A 14,842-nucleotide genomic window follows, 5' to 3' on the forward strand; every position below is an offset into this window, starting at 1 on the left:
TAACCGTTTTCTATATCCTTTTAGGAGGGGTGTGGTTGAAGCATGAAACGACGTTTTGAGGCGAGTTGCTTTTTGTTGAACCTCTCCCCCCCCTCCCCCCCCCCACCTTCTGCCCCGTTGTTGGAAGATCAATTAAAGGAAAAACCTTTACAACTTTTGAAGTTGACCCCTGATGAACCAAGGATGTTACATGATGTCAGATGGACCCAGATGATGACAAGACAGATAGAAATGCCAAAAAATGTCGAAAGAGGAGAGGAAGTATGAAGTTTGTTCGTGTTTTTTAACAGCGTTCCTAAGCGTTTTGACAAGGATTGTGGCCGTCTTAATCCTTTACACCATAAAATCAGTGTCCATGTTTTTCATACTCTTGCTACACGTTTCCTTTGGTATTGACAAAGAGAATTCGTGTAATAACCAAAGCTTCTAAAGTTGGAAATCATTTCCTTTACTCTTACGATGTTACAAAATTATTCAGCAGTATTATTGTAAGGAGAAATTGGACGCTGGTCACTCTTAGGGTTTAAAGGTTTAAAGGAAACGTAAATAAGTATAACAAAGTGCATTAAGAGTGTTAACTTTCGCTGCTATAGAAACCAAAACTAATTTTAAACAGACACAGAAAAGTACCAAAGACGCTTCAAGTTAATTTTCTCTAATCATCCTCACCTTTCCTTCCTATTTCTGTCTTCTCTCCTTCTTCCTGCTCTCTTTTCCTTCTCCCCTTTTTACGTCTTTCCTTTTCTTCAAGAAGAGAACGATAAAAAAGTGAAAGTTTTCTCATCTGCCAAATTATTTTCCTTTTTTTACCTATATTTTAGCAGATAACTTAACTTGGTCCGGCTGACGTCATGAATATGTATACATAATAAAACACGTAAAGCAGAGCAAAAAAATTTGCATGTTAAACTGACACGTTTGATTACTGAACTTGATGTCCACCTGCTCTCGCAGCAAAAGGACTTGAAATTTTAATATTGCTTTGGTTCTTCTCTAGCGATTAATTTTCATGAGGCATGTTCATCCTGAAATCAAAATAAGGGTCACAAACGATCGAAAACGAAATATGATGAAGCTTTTTTCTTAAATGGATATTACGCAAGTCGATTATTGCGACTTCCTGTCTACGGACCTTTGTTTATTTCTGATGATTGTCCGAGTGAGAGCATGTGCACCATAATACACAAATACAGTACTCCATCCGTCAACTTAACTGAAGGATCGTCCTGAGCTGGACGTTAAATCACTACGAATATCCCTTGATGCCCAGTGAAAATGTAACCACAGTCCAGAGAGCAATGTCGAATGGTTTGCAGACGATTGCCAAAAGGTTTTCTGCTTTTCTAACCGTCATTTATTTTCTTGACGCAGCAACGCTTTCTTCAGGGAAGTATGCATCTTTGCACGGCAGACTCTCGCAATCGAAACGAGATCCACCGTCTCCATGTCATCTTCGTTGTGTCTCAGATGTCAGCAAGGTAGGGAGATAAAAATCATTCGAAGTGCTTGAATTATAGAATCAATATCTGGTTGAATTCTTAAGACATGCTTCAATAAAACGCAGTTACGAATGCTTTAATTGGAAATGTCGTGACTTATGCAAAATGATGAAAACTTTCGGTTACCAACGTTTCACACCATCGGATTTCTTCACTTCCCGGATAACAAGTCGAGCGAAAAACTCCATTGTTTTACGAATTTTAATTACTAAACAAGTTATTATTAGTATCAATTGTTATGACATTTCGTATCAGTGTTGGTTTGCATCAGAAGAAGCAAATATTTATTGTAACAATTTCAATAGTTCAAATGCAGTTGTTAAATGGCATCTAAATCTTGCGTATAGTATACGACTCGCTATAATAAATGCGGCAGAATTGGGAGGAAATGGCCGGTTTTTTTTTTTTACCTTTATTAAGGAATGTTGTCTTGTGATTGAAAAGAACGTCGACAAAAAGCTTGCAAATAGAATTAGTCACCAAATACGATACAAACAATGCTTAAAAGGAAAGTTTGGTAAGGGGGTCCAAATCTGTGAAGGGGGGTCCATATCCGCTGTGACACCGGTTCGAACATCGAACTTTACTAGTGCCGCAACGTTTGAAACAATTAGGTTCGACAGATTTGTTTGGGTCCACCTACCGTTCTATTCAACGGGGCTTGTCGAATAGATCGGCAAAAGATCAACTTCATTCCATACATTAAACCGTTTCATGTGCCGAATATAATGCATTTATTACAAATACATTAAATAAATAAATTTTAACCCAGAGTCCTGCATGTTTCGTTTATTTGTCATGCGCCCACAACTTGGTTTTCGACAAAATGGTAGGGAGAGCGGAAAATATGTGTTCCTCTTGCACCGTGAGCTCGAAATATACATGCCTGAGGTGCGTGAACTACTTCTGTATGCCACCAGCCAGTAGTTCTTTGTAGCCGATGACAAGTACGAACTGAACGAGGAACGGTGGTGTTCCTTTGGGAAAAGAGTAATATAAGAAGGCAAGCTAAATTCAAAACTCGTTTCCTCCTGGCAGCGAGGTCGTTTAATTCTAAATACATCTTGAGTCGCCCTCTTCTATCCTCCTTCATGGCATTTGCAAGAACCTCTTCACTTCCACAGTTTGTCTTTCCCGCATTTTTCCGCCATATGGGTAAGCAATAACCGCTGACTGCAATATAGTCATATTCATTTTTTCAATTAAGTTCAAGTTAACTAGGTTCGACATTTGAATCAACTGTCGAATGTTGTTATTTAGGTCGATCCAAATTGGTATTCAGTTCAGCACATGTAAAGTTTGACGTTTGAAACGGGCCTGAAATGTGTTTTTCATCAGCTGCATTGTATTCGTATTACTTGTAGTAGTTACTACATTAATGTCCTCATTAATGGATAGGATGGAAACATGACTTTTTTTGGCCCGTGTCAATGTTTCCTAATTTTTAGCCGGCATAAATGCATTCTGTGCTATACTATTGTGCTCTGTCGCAGTTTCTAATCACTATTGGTTTGCATACGAGTCATCACCCTTTCAGTTTATTGTGCCTGCCCTTGCAACATGTCTTATCTTAACAATTTGCTGATAATCAATGGCTCTGTGAAATGAGTCCTTGCTCCTCCTAAGAAAACTATGTCAAAGAGCAATATTAACATGGTATAGAAATAAATCATTTAAGGCAAAGTTATCACAGCATCACAGGTTGTTAACTCAATATTAAATGGGACTTCCTATAAGTTATGTTCGTGTTGATTACCCATGTTGCTGTTGAAATGATTATGATGATGATGATGATGATGATTATCATTATTATTATTATTATTATTTCCATTGTCATCATCACAATTATGATAATCATACATGAAGTTATATGATGCATACCATCAGTTTTTTTAACAGTTTCCTTTTCCAATCTCTTACCAATGATAAACACCTATAGGAGGTAAAGGTATCATGAATGAGTTGTCAAAGTCTTCACAGAAACTAATTTTAATAGACTGACTCTTGCAATATCTTCCTCTATTTACAATAACTATGAGCATCACAGTAAATGTCAGCCAAACCGGACTAATAAATCAGCATTCAGTGACAGGTTGACTGTTACTTGAAACCTGAAAAATAAGATCTAACAAATTCTTTGTAAAATATTGGGTCTGTTTAACTTTTGTTTATGTTAGGTGATTTCTTTTGAGGAATGTGTCACAAGTTGCCAAGAAAAATTATCTTCACACAGAGGTAAAATATACATGTAGATTATGCTCATTAAGTTGCTTACTAATTTCAGTCAGATGTACATTATGCGAGTAAGCCTGAAATGCAAACATCTTATTAAGTGGTGCAAGATGGTGTTGTGATAAAGCATTATGTAGTATGCCTGATCGCATGACCTACCATGTGTGATGCTACTTTGGCCAGTTGTTTGAAAGGATGTGAAAATATAACCAGGGATAGGTTTAACAATTGGTCTTGATTTTTCCTTTTCTTTTGTTGTGTTGTCATGGGCCTGGTTGCTCAAAGCTAGGTTAAGATAACTCAGGATGAATGTGAAATCTGATATCAGATTTGCATCATTCCTTTTATTTGGCTGAGTGTAACACAAACCTGAAGATAACAAAATCTTCAAAGAATGGTAAACCTCACTAAAATGTTACAAAATTACATTAGAATTTTGCATCAATCATGGGTTATCTGAGTTGTGTTTTGAACAAGTCACCCATGGTTAAAAGTAGGTAAGAGTGGATACACAAGGATAGGCAAAGATGCTTTTAAAAACAATTTGTTTACAAGAGTCTTTCAGCCCTTGATCATGAAATAATAATTTTCAATTTCCTGCATTGCCAGAACTGTTATCGTGTCAAATAGGTAGTCTGAGTAGATTTCACATTTCCCATGGGAGTCACCTGATAATTATAGACATCGGGCAACATTGACAGTTGTCATATTTTAATGTTTTGTCTACATGTACTAGAAATCTGTCAGTTCAATGTAAAAATTCAAAACTAAACTGGCAAAACAAATTCAATTTAACACTGGGATCCTTTTATAGTCCTTTATAAAACAAACTTCATATGAGTAAGGGCAGTTTGGAGTTTTACAGTTTTGATGTGCTCATTGGAAAAGTTTCATTTCATAAGTTACATTTCTGTTTGTAACCTTGAAGTTTCACAGTAGTAGGTACCTTCCTTTGTTGTGGGTGTCCACAAATTAATTAAAATCTATTTCCACCCAATGTGTCTCTATTAAATTCAATTTTAGACACAATGCACAAAAATAGGAAAAAAAGAGATAGTTCTTCCATCAGGCAACAGAGAAGTGCAGAGTACCAAAATGGTAAGTTGAAATAAAAAATCAAGGATCCAACATTCAGAATGTACATATAATATTTAAAGTGTTTTCAGGACTAGTCTATCATTAGCATATCTGGTGTGTCATAAGATGAAAGGTGAAAATGCAACACCTAAAGACTACAATAAATCAGTGCACATTCTGCATATAATTTTAACCTGCCAGTCAGCAGAAGATTGGTACATACCTTAGTAAGTCTGATTTAAGCTTTAACTGATGAAAAAGAAAGGAAAAACAGAATTTGATGAGAAGGGAGGGATTACCGGTAACATCACTATAGCACATTAACAATTGACAAAATTTTGATATAGTGACTTATAAAAGAGGTTTATGAAAACTCTTTTAGATTAGCAAATTTTCCACTATATGTAACAGATGAGCTTCCCTAAATCACGTTAAAATGGGAACTGATGTGTATAAACATGTTTACTTCTTAAGTTACACATATTAAATAACTGTTTATGTATTGATAATTAGAAAAAAATCTATTTCTTTTGGAAATTTATCAACAGAGTGCATGACCTCTGCTGTACAGTCAAGAAACAAACCACTTCCTGTTAAGATACGTTCAGTAGAATTCAAAGAAAAGGATATTGATGTTGTGTGGGAGAAAAAGAATTCTTCCAAAACAGGTAGTGGAATGGTTCTGCCATGCTTCAGTGGTTGCAAGTAATTGATCAGAAATAATATGTTGAATGAAGATCTCAAGGAAATACCAATTGGAAAAGATCACTGTATCAAGATTACTATAAATTATCCTAAATTGTAAATGAGGAACAACAAATAATTCCCATCTTGATTTATTGTATGTAGTATTGAAGTTTGAGGTTCTGTATTTTGGTAAATGTAAGACACATTTTAGTTGAATAAACACTTCTTAATATAAGATCTCTTTGCTTAGACTAAAGAAAATTAAATCATTGTCTTCTTGACAGATTATAACTGGTCAGCTTATGCATTTATCTACAAAGTTCAATGTGATAGATGCATCGATGACTCAGTAGACATGTGCAAAATTATTCCAAAGGTAAGGTTTGCATATTTCCTTTTCCAAAAGGGGGAAATTGAGTTTCTTCAGACACAGGCTTCATATTGCAAGATAATGTCAATCATGAGGTCCTAAACCATGGTTTTAACATGACTTCATCAATTTGAGTGCTTGAGTTGTAAACAACAACTTTAATTCAATGGTGTGTAATAGGGTAATCATTAATGTCATTATGGTCATTAGCATCTTGATCAAAAATCTTTTTCATGGTGATTATCATAACAATTAAGGAAAATAGACATGTCCATTGATAATTTGTGTGGCTGCTTTTTACAGGTTTCAATTATATTTCAGGGTAGAAAGTAATTTATCATAATTTGGCCACCCAATGGACCACGTACAGTATGGTTTATTTCTAATTCCCTTGTATCATATCTTAATATGATGGAACTTAACAGTGGAAAAATACAAGTCGTAAATCAATATCTTTAGGGGTACTTTAACTTCTGATTAAATGGTGGTATGGTCTTTCATAATATGTTATGGTTACATGATTACAGATATATTTTTTGCATGATCTGAAAACCTTAGAACCAAACAGATTATTCAGTGCCACTGGCTTATTGGGAAAAGCCTGAACATCTTTTTGCTGCAGTATGTATAACCTAAATCAATTTATAATTTGTATATTACTTAATTTGCGGCATTATCATCAAGAATGAGACGAATAGCAAAGCTGATATTTAACTTTTCTAAATAAAAAGGTACATGTAATGTAGTTTGGTCTTTTTGCAAGCACTCAGCAGTATCTTTCTGTTATGCAACTTTGCCATAAGGTAGTTTTTACTTGGTTTTTGAGATATAACTTATGCTCACAATCTCTGTCTTACTATATATTATCACTTTGAAGAAATACAATTAAGGTATTCCCTTGTTCTGGTTGAAGGAGTTAAAAAGGATTTTTAACAGAGCCACATGAATTCACATTTTTTATTTTCATGTACCCTCTCCATGAGCATCAGAGCTTCTTCACCTCATCAGATTTCCTGTTTTTAGGAATATGCATAGTATTATTTGCTTACAATGATCCCAAAATGTATGGGTGGATGGGAAGGTTAAAAGGACCCACCCAGTCATTGTTGCTCAGTCATTGATTCTAAAGTTTTGTTACATTGGTAATGCTGTTACTATTAATACCAGTATTAATAGAGTTGAAAAAGAGAAGGAAAAAAAAAGGGTGAGCGAAAAAAAAGACATTTGTTAAAAAAGAGCCGTACCAACCGTCTGACTGCGAGTCCAATGCCTAACCGACTGTGCTACGAGAACATTCGATTACACGGCTTAAATTTTATCGTGAAATAAAACTGCGGCACTCCTTCGCGTAAGCGTTCGACAGGAGTGTTTTCGTATAAACTTTTGGCTATGTCAACGTATCTTTGGCTTTGTCTTCAATTCTGCCGTAGCGCGAGTTTGTTCAAGGATATTTTACGTTTGCTAAACGGTGTTTTAAACTCAAAACAAAAAACATGCTCTTTCTTTAAGCTGGTTATGAATATGCAAGTTCTCGGGGGCTGTATTGTTTTGATGAAACAAAAGGCTTCTTTTGTTTCGGCTTCATTCAATGAAAGCCGCTACGAAATTCGAGGTTTTTTACATACGTTATTTCTCGAAAACGAAGCGCAAACCAGCGAAAAAAAAACCAAAACAGTGTATATCGAGTAAAACTAAGTCCACATGCCAAAATTCAACTACTTCTGAACACTTTCAAAAATGGCCGAAAAATCAAGGGGTCGTTCTTGCTCTGAGCCTTTCAATTGTGTTTTGCTTGGGTTTTCTTTTCATTTGTTATTGTTAGTAGTAAAATTGCCACCTCATTTTTTTGCTTTTTTGCTGTCTTTAGGTTGTGACCTTCCCATTTAGCAAAAAAGCTCATGTATCTCTTCAAACGTTTTCTCCATATGGTAAGAATCCATCTTTTTTTATCAGCTTGGAAGTCTTAAAAGCTATGATGGATGCATTGTTCAATGGATATTTTCTAAGAAGTGAATAAGGTTCAAAAACAATTACTGAATAGAAGTATGATGAATACCATCTAGTAAATGTCATAATTCAACCTAGAAAATTCTAATTGGATAAATAAATATGTATATATATGACTTGTTTTCAAGCAGAACTTTATATTCCTGCCCATAAAATTGAATCTTTCTGGTGTATTTGCAGCCCCTGCACGAAGAATTCCTATGCTAACTGAAGTTAAAAAAGGTGGTAAGCCATACTAATATCTGCAGTACATGCACAGTATTCTTGTAAACCTCTGCGTTGTATAAGTAATGAACATGTCAACCCTAGATCTTCTTTTTCAGATTTCAGCATGCTTATAATTAGCTGAATTTGATAGAATATCTTCAATTTGCACTTAATTTCATTGTTCTTAGGAGACACCTAACTTTTCTTGCGTGGTTTGTTGTTACAGACACAGTTAAACTTGTAAGCTCTATAGTAGGAGGAATAGTAGCAGGAGTGGTTATGCTTTTGCTGTTGTTTGCTCTAGTTAGGAAAAGGCCATGCCAAGGTAAATGCTGAACTTCTTATGATGTAATTGGTATAAAGAGTCATGTGTATTCAGATTAATGCTGCTAGTGTCACTCACTCATTTAAACAATCTTCCCCCAGACACAGTTAGTGTTGTTGATAATCAAACATACCTACCCATCCTTCAACAAATATTACTAGTTGAATGTAAGTAAAGAGTTTGATTGCAGCAGAGCAAAATTTTCTTCCCACCAGTTTCATGCCTTATAGTGCATGAGGGTTATAGTTAACAGTTCATATTTACTCCATATATGCAGGAATTATTGTTGGTGTACATCAGATAATTAGCAGAGCAGTTATTTCCATTGCATTGTCTTAGTTTATTTTGTTACTATTTAAACCTAGCACTCAATTTAGTTTGTCTCAACATTTTCTCAGGACCATTATAAAATTTCAACATCAATTTTGAAGAATGATGACAATATTTCTGTTAATAGCCAACTCAGGACTTCAATACTCTTATTATTACGATGGGCTGAGTTACTTTGTATCACCAACATATTGACCTGTGGATGTAAACATGTTTTCATGGTTATGATCTCTGTGAGCCTGTTGTTATCATTACTACTCTATATTTGAACTTCTCACTAACATCATCATCATTATTAATCATCTCCATCACTTATTTCTGATCAAATTTTGATTTAGTGTTTCTCCTGATTTTTAAAGGAAGCACCCCTCGTATGCCTCCACCAGAACCCCCGAGACTAGAAGAGAAAAAAGACGAAAAAGGTGGGCTTATCTGAGATTTTTTAGAGGACAATGATCCTGACCATAGTTCATTAAGATTATTATTGTAATGATATAGATTTGTAGGTCGATAATACACGTGCATTTGTAAACAATGAGTTACTGGGATAACGGAAGCGTTTGTTTGATCCTATAACGTTAGAGGTTCCAAGATGGCGGATGGGAAGCAAATGTATCAACATCATTAACATCTCTCTTCTTTTTTCCTTTTTTTTTTTTTCTTAATCTTTGGTGCTTGTTCGTCGTGTGTTTCAACGAGTCTTATGTGCAAAATTTATTTCGCGCGAGCTACGGCAGCTTTTTCCAATGGATATTTTCTTACTGAAGAAAGAGATAAGCTTACGCAGTTGAGATGATGAATCGTACTAACGCAGTTTCTCTGATTTAAAACTGAGTTACTTGTTCCAAAACGTAACAACCATTCTGTCTTGTACGTCCAGAAATCACTTGCAGCTGTTAGCTGAAGCTCTATTATACTCCGATGCCCTTACCTGATAAAAACCTTGGATCTACTTGCGAAGGAATCCGGAAAGTCCTTCATGGAGACTGTGCACGACAAAAGACACACATGGCCATAATTTACGATTTCTTCCCGGCAAATTCTTCATTGTGCAAAGAATTTTCATCGTTTTCGCTTCCTTTCCTTTGTACTGTCTAAAGAAATAATCTTGTTAAGAAAATAGTATATATATCGTCGTCTAAAACCACAATACGCGAAGATACACGATGACCTGATGACCAGTCGCTTCGTATGCGCGCTTCGGTGATGAGCAAAATGGCAGCCGCGGCATGCGTTTCCCGCGCTTTTTTGTCCACGAACTGATCACCTGAACTCAGGTATAATGTTTCTCCAACCTTCAGTTTACCAGGAATGGCGATATTTGGGCTACTGCAGCTAGTCTTGAAAGCTTCTTACGTGGGAAATAGATTATTTTTTATACTTAAGCCACACGAAATGCAAGGAGTGTAAGGGATTCTTTTGCCGCTCCCTGAGGATTTCTTTAAAGCCTAAAACATGTATCAGGATGGTAAAAAAGATTAGGCAGGAAATATTACCAGTTATGTTCTCCCTTTTTTCTATTTTTTTTTAACAGAGCTATACTACGCCTGTTATTATCCGGAGAGTGACGCTTTTCGAGACGAAGTGGCCTCGATTGTGAACTACTTTCGCCAGAACGGTTATAATGTCATCATGGACGTTATGATGTCTACAGAAATAACTTCCCAGGGTCCTACGCGTTGGGGAGAAAGCCAAATTAGAAAAGCTAATAAGGTGCTGGTTTTCTTGTCACCTGGTTTGATAAACCTCGCTCTGGATGGGTGTGAAGGCTTCCAGTCTCAGGTAAATACATGGTACTTCTCCTTTTTCGGATGCTCGTTTGTTCTTGGCCATCTGAAAATCGTACAGTGCGTTGGCGCTAAGGCTCAATATGGAAAAATACGTTGAATCTTGATTACAAAAACAACGATGGGCGTGATTTTTAATATACAAAATTATCGTTTATTGACTTTGCCGTTACCGACGGAAGTCTTTCAGGTAAACGGCCAAAATCGGCCTGTGGCAAATCTTGCAGTTGTCGATTTTCGTTCTCAGCCGCGAAAAATACCATTATCAAAGCCACTGAAGACGTAATTTTCGGTTTTTATTTTCGTATATTGGTTTCCTTCGCCTTCTTTTAGTGTTTTAGCCGCGATAATCCAAGAAAGTTCCACAAACTACCTTATATTGAGATTCGTGAGGGCTTTGCCGTTCATTCATCAACCCGACCGAGTGTCACGAAAGGCGAGTGACATGACAGCAGCTAATTATATAATTGGCGACATCAAACACATGTGAAAAAACATCGTATTTTTTTTCACGTGTGTCGTTACGGCTTTTCTCAGGGTTTAAAATCCTTGTATAACACCATAGTTTATATGATAAATATTTATTTTCTACGATGAATCTCTTTTTTTCGACGTAATCCTTTACGCAAGTCAAAAGAAATCGGCAAGCAGCGATGCATCTTGCACTTATGATAGAGGGAGAGGAAGCTCCAAACAAAACACAGATCGAACCTAAATGAGTCAGTAAATGTTTCAAGATAGTTAAATTTTAAATACTTCAAATTGGATAGTAATATACGATCATGCCGTTTTCTAAATTTTGGCTTCAGACAAGGAGTAAAAATACTCACAGGTCTGTGGAACTATGACATCCTTTGGCCCTTCACTTAGATCTGCCATTAGTAAGCTGAAAAACCTCAGTTCAGAGAGTACTCCGCGAGGCGTTTCGATTCTCAGAGTTTAAGTAGCACGGGAAGATATGATTACTCTCAACTTGCGCGATGCCTTTGTTACGTTGAGAAATAGGGGCTACTGATAAAATGAAATAAACACAAATTTGGATATCTGACGGCATTTCGAAACCTTGTCTTTTCAGGACACCAACCGCGTTTGGATTGAGCTGGAAGCACTCCGAGACTTATACACCCGTAATCGCTCAGCTTCGAAGATGGTTTGTATAACCCTACCCGACATGCCTTTGACTTCAGAACCCCTTCCACTCTGGGCCAAAGTTATCTACAAGTGGCCCGATGATGCTTTGGAGATCTTAAAGCGTCTTAACGACAGACCGAAGATATTAGCAATTTAGAAAATGCCTGAAATCTTGCAAGCTTAGATCAGTGGCAAAAGTCATGGAGTGTATGACCTTTTCCGCAGCCTAATTGCTTTCCCCTTCCCCTTCCACTTCCACTTCCCCCCATCCCCAATGCAAGGATGAGTCCTCACTGAGTTGCCATTAGAGGACTTTTGTTGCGAAACAAAGAATATGAGAAAGGTATCTCCTTTCGGCCTAAACCCTTAAAATCCCAGAGTTGATCAATGAGGGATTTTTCCTTGCCATTGCAATACGTTATCGTGAAACAGATTTAGGAGAACAGACAAGCTTATCAGCAGAGGGGTGCTATCTTGCTGTAGAACCAATTTTTCCTGTCGAGTGTTTTAGAAAACTTATGTCAGTCGTTAGCTCGTGTGTTGCATTTACAAGAAAAGAAGGCAAATCATATATTCCGTGATGGTAAAAAAGAAAAGGGAACATACTTACTGCAGTAAATGATTTTATAAAATAGATTAAGCGTTTTAAATTCCAGGATTTAAAATATTTATCTTTTATTAACTTATTTACATGATATTTAATGGTGGTCTCATTAAGATGTAGTTTATTATTTATCCTCGGCTAATATGCAAGCCTTTGAATATACTAAATCTGGTAGAAATTAGAACGGAATGGTTACCAGTGCCCCGGAAATCTTAACCTGCGAGCGTGCCCTATTTATGAGTGCCTCGAGAAAGAGAAGCAAGGGGTCTTGTTCTGATAGTTGTTAGTGCCAGACCCTCCCGAAAACCTATCTCTACAGCGCAAGTCTGCAAGGAGTCATATACTAATAACTGTTAGTGCCAGACCCCCGGAAAACCTCAGCCAGCAGCGCACCCTGCAGCGCTGATTATAAGGGCTTGCTCACAGCCGGATATGGAAATCACGTTAGTGGGTATGTGAAATGTTAATAACGGGATGAAAATCATAAACATACATAAACATTAAGGCGACAGAAAATTGAAAACGTAAAATTAAAAGATAGCAGTAAGCGAGAAACTTCATGATTTTCATGCTATTGAAAAATAACGCACATTACTATAGGAAATAATGTTTGGTACAATTTGTAGCGTGCGTTAAGGATGCAAATTAGTCAGATTATGAATTATATATTAGTAATAATAGCAATAGATCAGAGTATATATGATTTACAAGATATTTGTTTGCGCACATGTCAGTTCGGACGGGAGGTATAAGCAAGTCGATTTGATTTTGTGGAAAGAATTAGGCGCCCTTTGATCGTCTTTTATCGTTTTTAAGTTATTTTGTCATTTTTTTCCCTTTTTTTTCTATTCTTTTTCTCTTTTATTCCTCGGCGCTTATCATTAACATGCGAGCAGTTAGATTTTGAGTCATAGTTGCGATTCCGTTTCATTCATCCGTCATTCATAATCAAATCAGAATTATTAAAGCAGATCATGCATTTCATTTTTAAAGATGCATCTGAAAATAGTCAGATTGTATGCTGTATGTAAAAGTGCGGACACAGGAACTATTAATTTTTTTTATCAGTAAGTTGATATTTCTATCATATCTATGATTGTTAAATAAAAATACTTTTTGGAACACAAATTTCATCAACAATGGAGCTGTATTAAGTTGGCCACTTGAATTTAACTTTTCTCTATACCCTTTAGGATGGGTGTGGTTTAGGCACGAAACGACGTTTTAAGGCATGTCGCTGTTTGGTGAAACCCCCCCCCCCCCCACTTTCTGCCCCGTTGTTGGAAGATCAAGTAAAGAAAAACATTTCCAACTTTTTAAGTTGACCCCTGATGAACAAAGTCTTAAGAGACTGTCAAAACATTAAGTTTAGGATAAAGAAAAAAAATACCCGATAAATGTTAAAAAAAACTTCAGAAATTACGAAAAATCGCAACACCCGGAAAACAAAGCGTTCTTTTCTTTCTCTTAAATGTCGTTTTTAATGTTAGTCGTTCCCAAGCCCCCTTTATCTTGGAACAAAGGAAACCTGAAAACGAGGTTGGCTTTCGGTTTCGATTTATGTTTCAGTGTGACGTCAGAAGGTCTTTCCTATGCTTATGAAACAATTCTGCAATATCATTCGTCCATTTGAAATTGTTATGATAAGTGCTACTCCCGGATTGGCGACCCTTGTTGAGCCACGTTACATAATGATTGACACGGCGAAAATTCAATAATCGTGCTGTCACTATCGTGCAGTGTACGTGAAACGAACCTTCAGTGATCCAAAAGGTGAGTGCACTGGAAAGCTTTTCCAAGCGTTTTTCACAAATGACTTTTCTTTTTCCTTTTTGGATCGTTTTAGTTAATCTACACATTGGTAAAAATATTACATGAGTTACATACAAAGGTCTATATTGGTAAACCAGTCTCTTGCTGTAGAATCTCAAATGGGTTTAGTCTAAGATCATAACCTGGCCGCCAACTGCGATGTTCAGCTCTACATGACCCTACCGATTAGGTCATATATATTTGTCAAAGGTTCTTCATCTGTGTAAATAACGTGATTAAACCAGCTAAATAAAATGACTGGTCGACTGTGACGAGAAAAGCGCCGCACTAAGATGAGCGTTAATCATCTAACCTATTCATTTCAATTTTTTTTGTGTACATTTTTTATTTTTCCCTAAATCGCATATCTTCATTGTCGAATTGCTGACTAATTTGACTCGGGCGAGTACAGTTGGTCGAAATTTCGAGAAAAGTTTTCCCTTGCGGTATTTCCCGCGCTCGGATAGATCTTGAAGAACTTTTCAATTTGGACACAGTTAACCAGTTTCAGTTACCCTTTTAAAATAAATAAGTGAATTTTTGGTCAAAACGCAGAATATACCAGTTATCCTGTAACATGTTCTAGGTGCTTGCCAAGTCATGATATTTTGAAAAGAGGAGAAACTACATTATTCTCTTTTGAAATAATTTTCTAATTTATTCCCTCCAGATTCGCCCGGGGTCTTAAAATGTTCTAAATTTTACGGTTAGAGAGTTCCGAATACAATGCACTCCTCCACAAGCCATAATCTGTCGTAAAAGTTTTAATCCCAA

General features: G+C 36.4%; 1 protein-coding gene across 3 annotated transcripts; it reads left to right on the forward strand.

The window, feature by feature from the left end:
* The first annotated feature begins 940 nt into the window (after window positions 1-940).
* LOC131778991 (uncharacterized) lies at window positions 941-13,351 on the forward strand. Of its 3 annotated transcripts, none has more exons than XM_059095497.2 (12): window positions 941-1,478; window positions 3,677-3,734; window positions 4,755-4,829; window positions 5,357-5,476; window positions 5,780-5,871; window positions 6,424-6,486; window positions 7,733-7,793; window positions 8,053-8,094; window positions 8,306-8,404; window positions 9,094-9,156; window positions 10,269-10,516; window positions 11,597-13,351. In XM_059095497.2, exons 1-12 carry the CDS (start codon window positions 1,263-1,265, stop codon window positions 11,807-11,809), a joined length of 1,350 nt encoding a protein of 449 aa, XP_058951480.1. In that variant the 5' UTR covers window positions 941-1,262; the 3' UTR covers window positions 11,810-13,351. The 3 variants fall into 3 exon arrangements, with proteins under 3 accessions (XP_058951480.1, XP_066026862.1, XP_066026863.1); XM_066170765.1 differs by having other exon boundaries at window positions 942-1,478; window positions 8,053-8,097; XM_066170766.1 differs by lacking the exon at window positions 941-1,478 and adding an exon at window positions 1,939-2,654 and having other exon boundaries at window positions 8,053-8,097.
* Window positions 13,352-14,842: the final 1,491 nt, after the last annotated feature.

The sequence above is a fragment of the Pocillopora verrucosa genome, chromosome 8 (assembly GCF_036669915.1).
Source record: "Pocillopora verrucosa isolate sample1 chromosome 8, ASM3666991v2, whole genome shotgun sequence".
In the NCBI taxonomy this organism is placed as follows: Eukaryota; Metazoa; Cnidaria; class Anthozoa; order Scleractinia; family Pocilloporidae; genus Pocillopora; species Pocillopora verrucosa.

Excerpts from the sequence above, each read along its gene's own strand:
- LOC131778991 (XM_066170765.1), top strand. The coding sequence starts at position 1,263 with ATGCCCAGTGAAAATGTAACCACAGTCCAGAGAGCAATGTCGAATGGT. Across the intron at positions 3,735-4,754 it reads AAAATTATCTTCACACAGAG|ACACAATGCACAAAAATAGG; the intron begins GTAAAATATACA and ends ATTCAATTTTAG. Across the intron at positions 8,405-9,093 it reads TAGGAAAAGGCCATGCCAAG|GAAGCACCCCTCGTATGCCT; the intron begins GTAAATGCTGAA and ends TGATTTTTAAAG.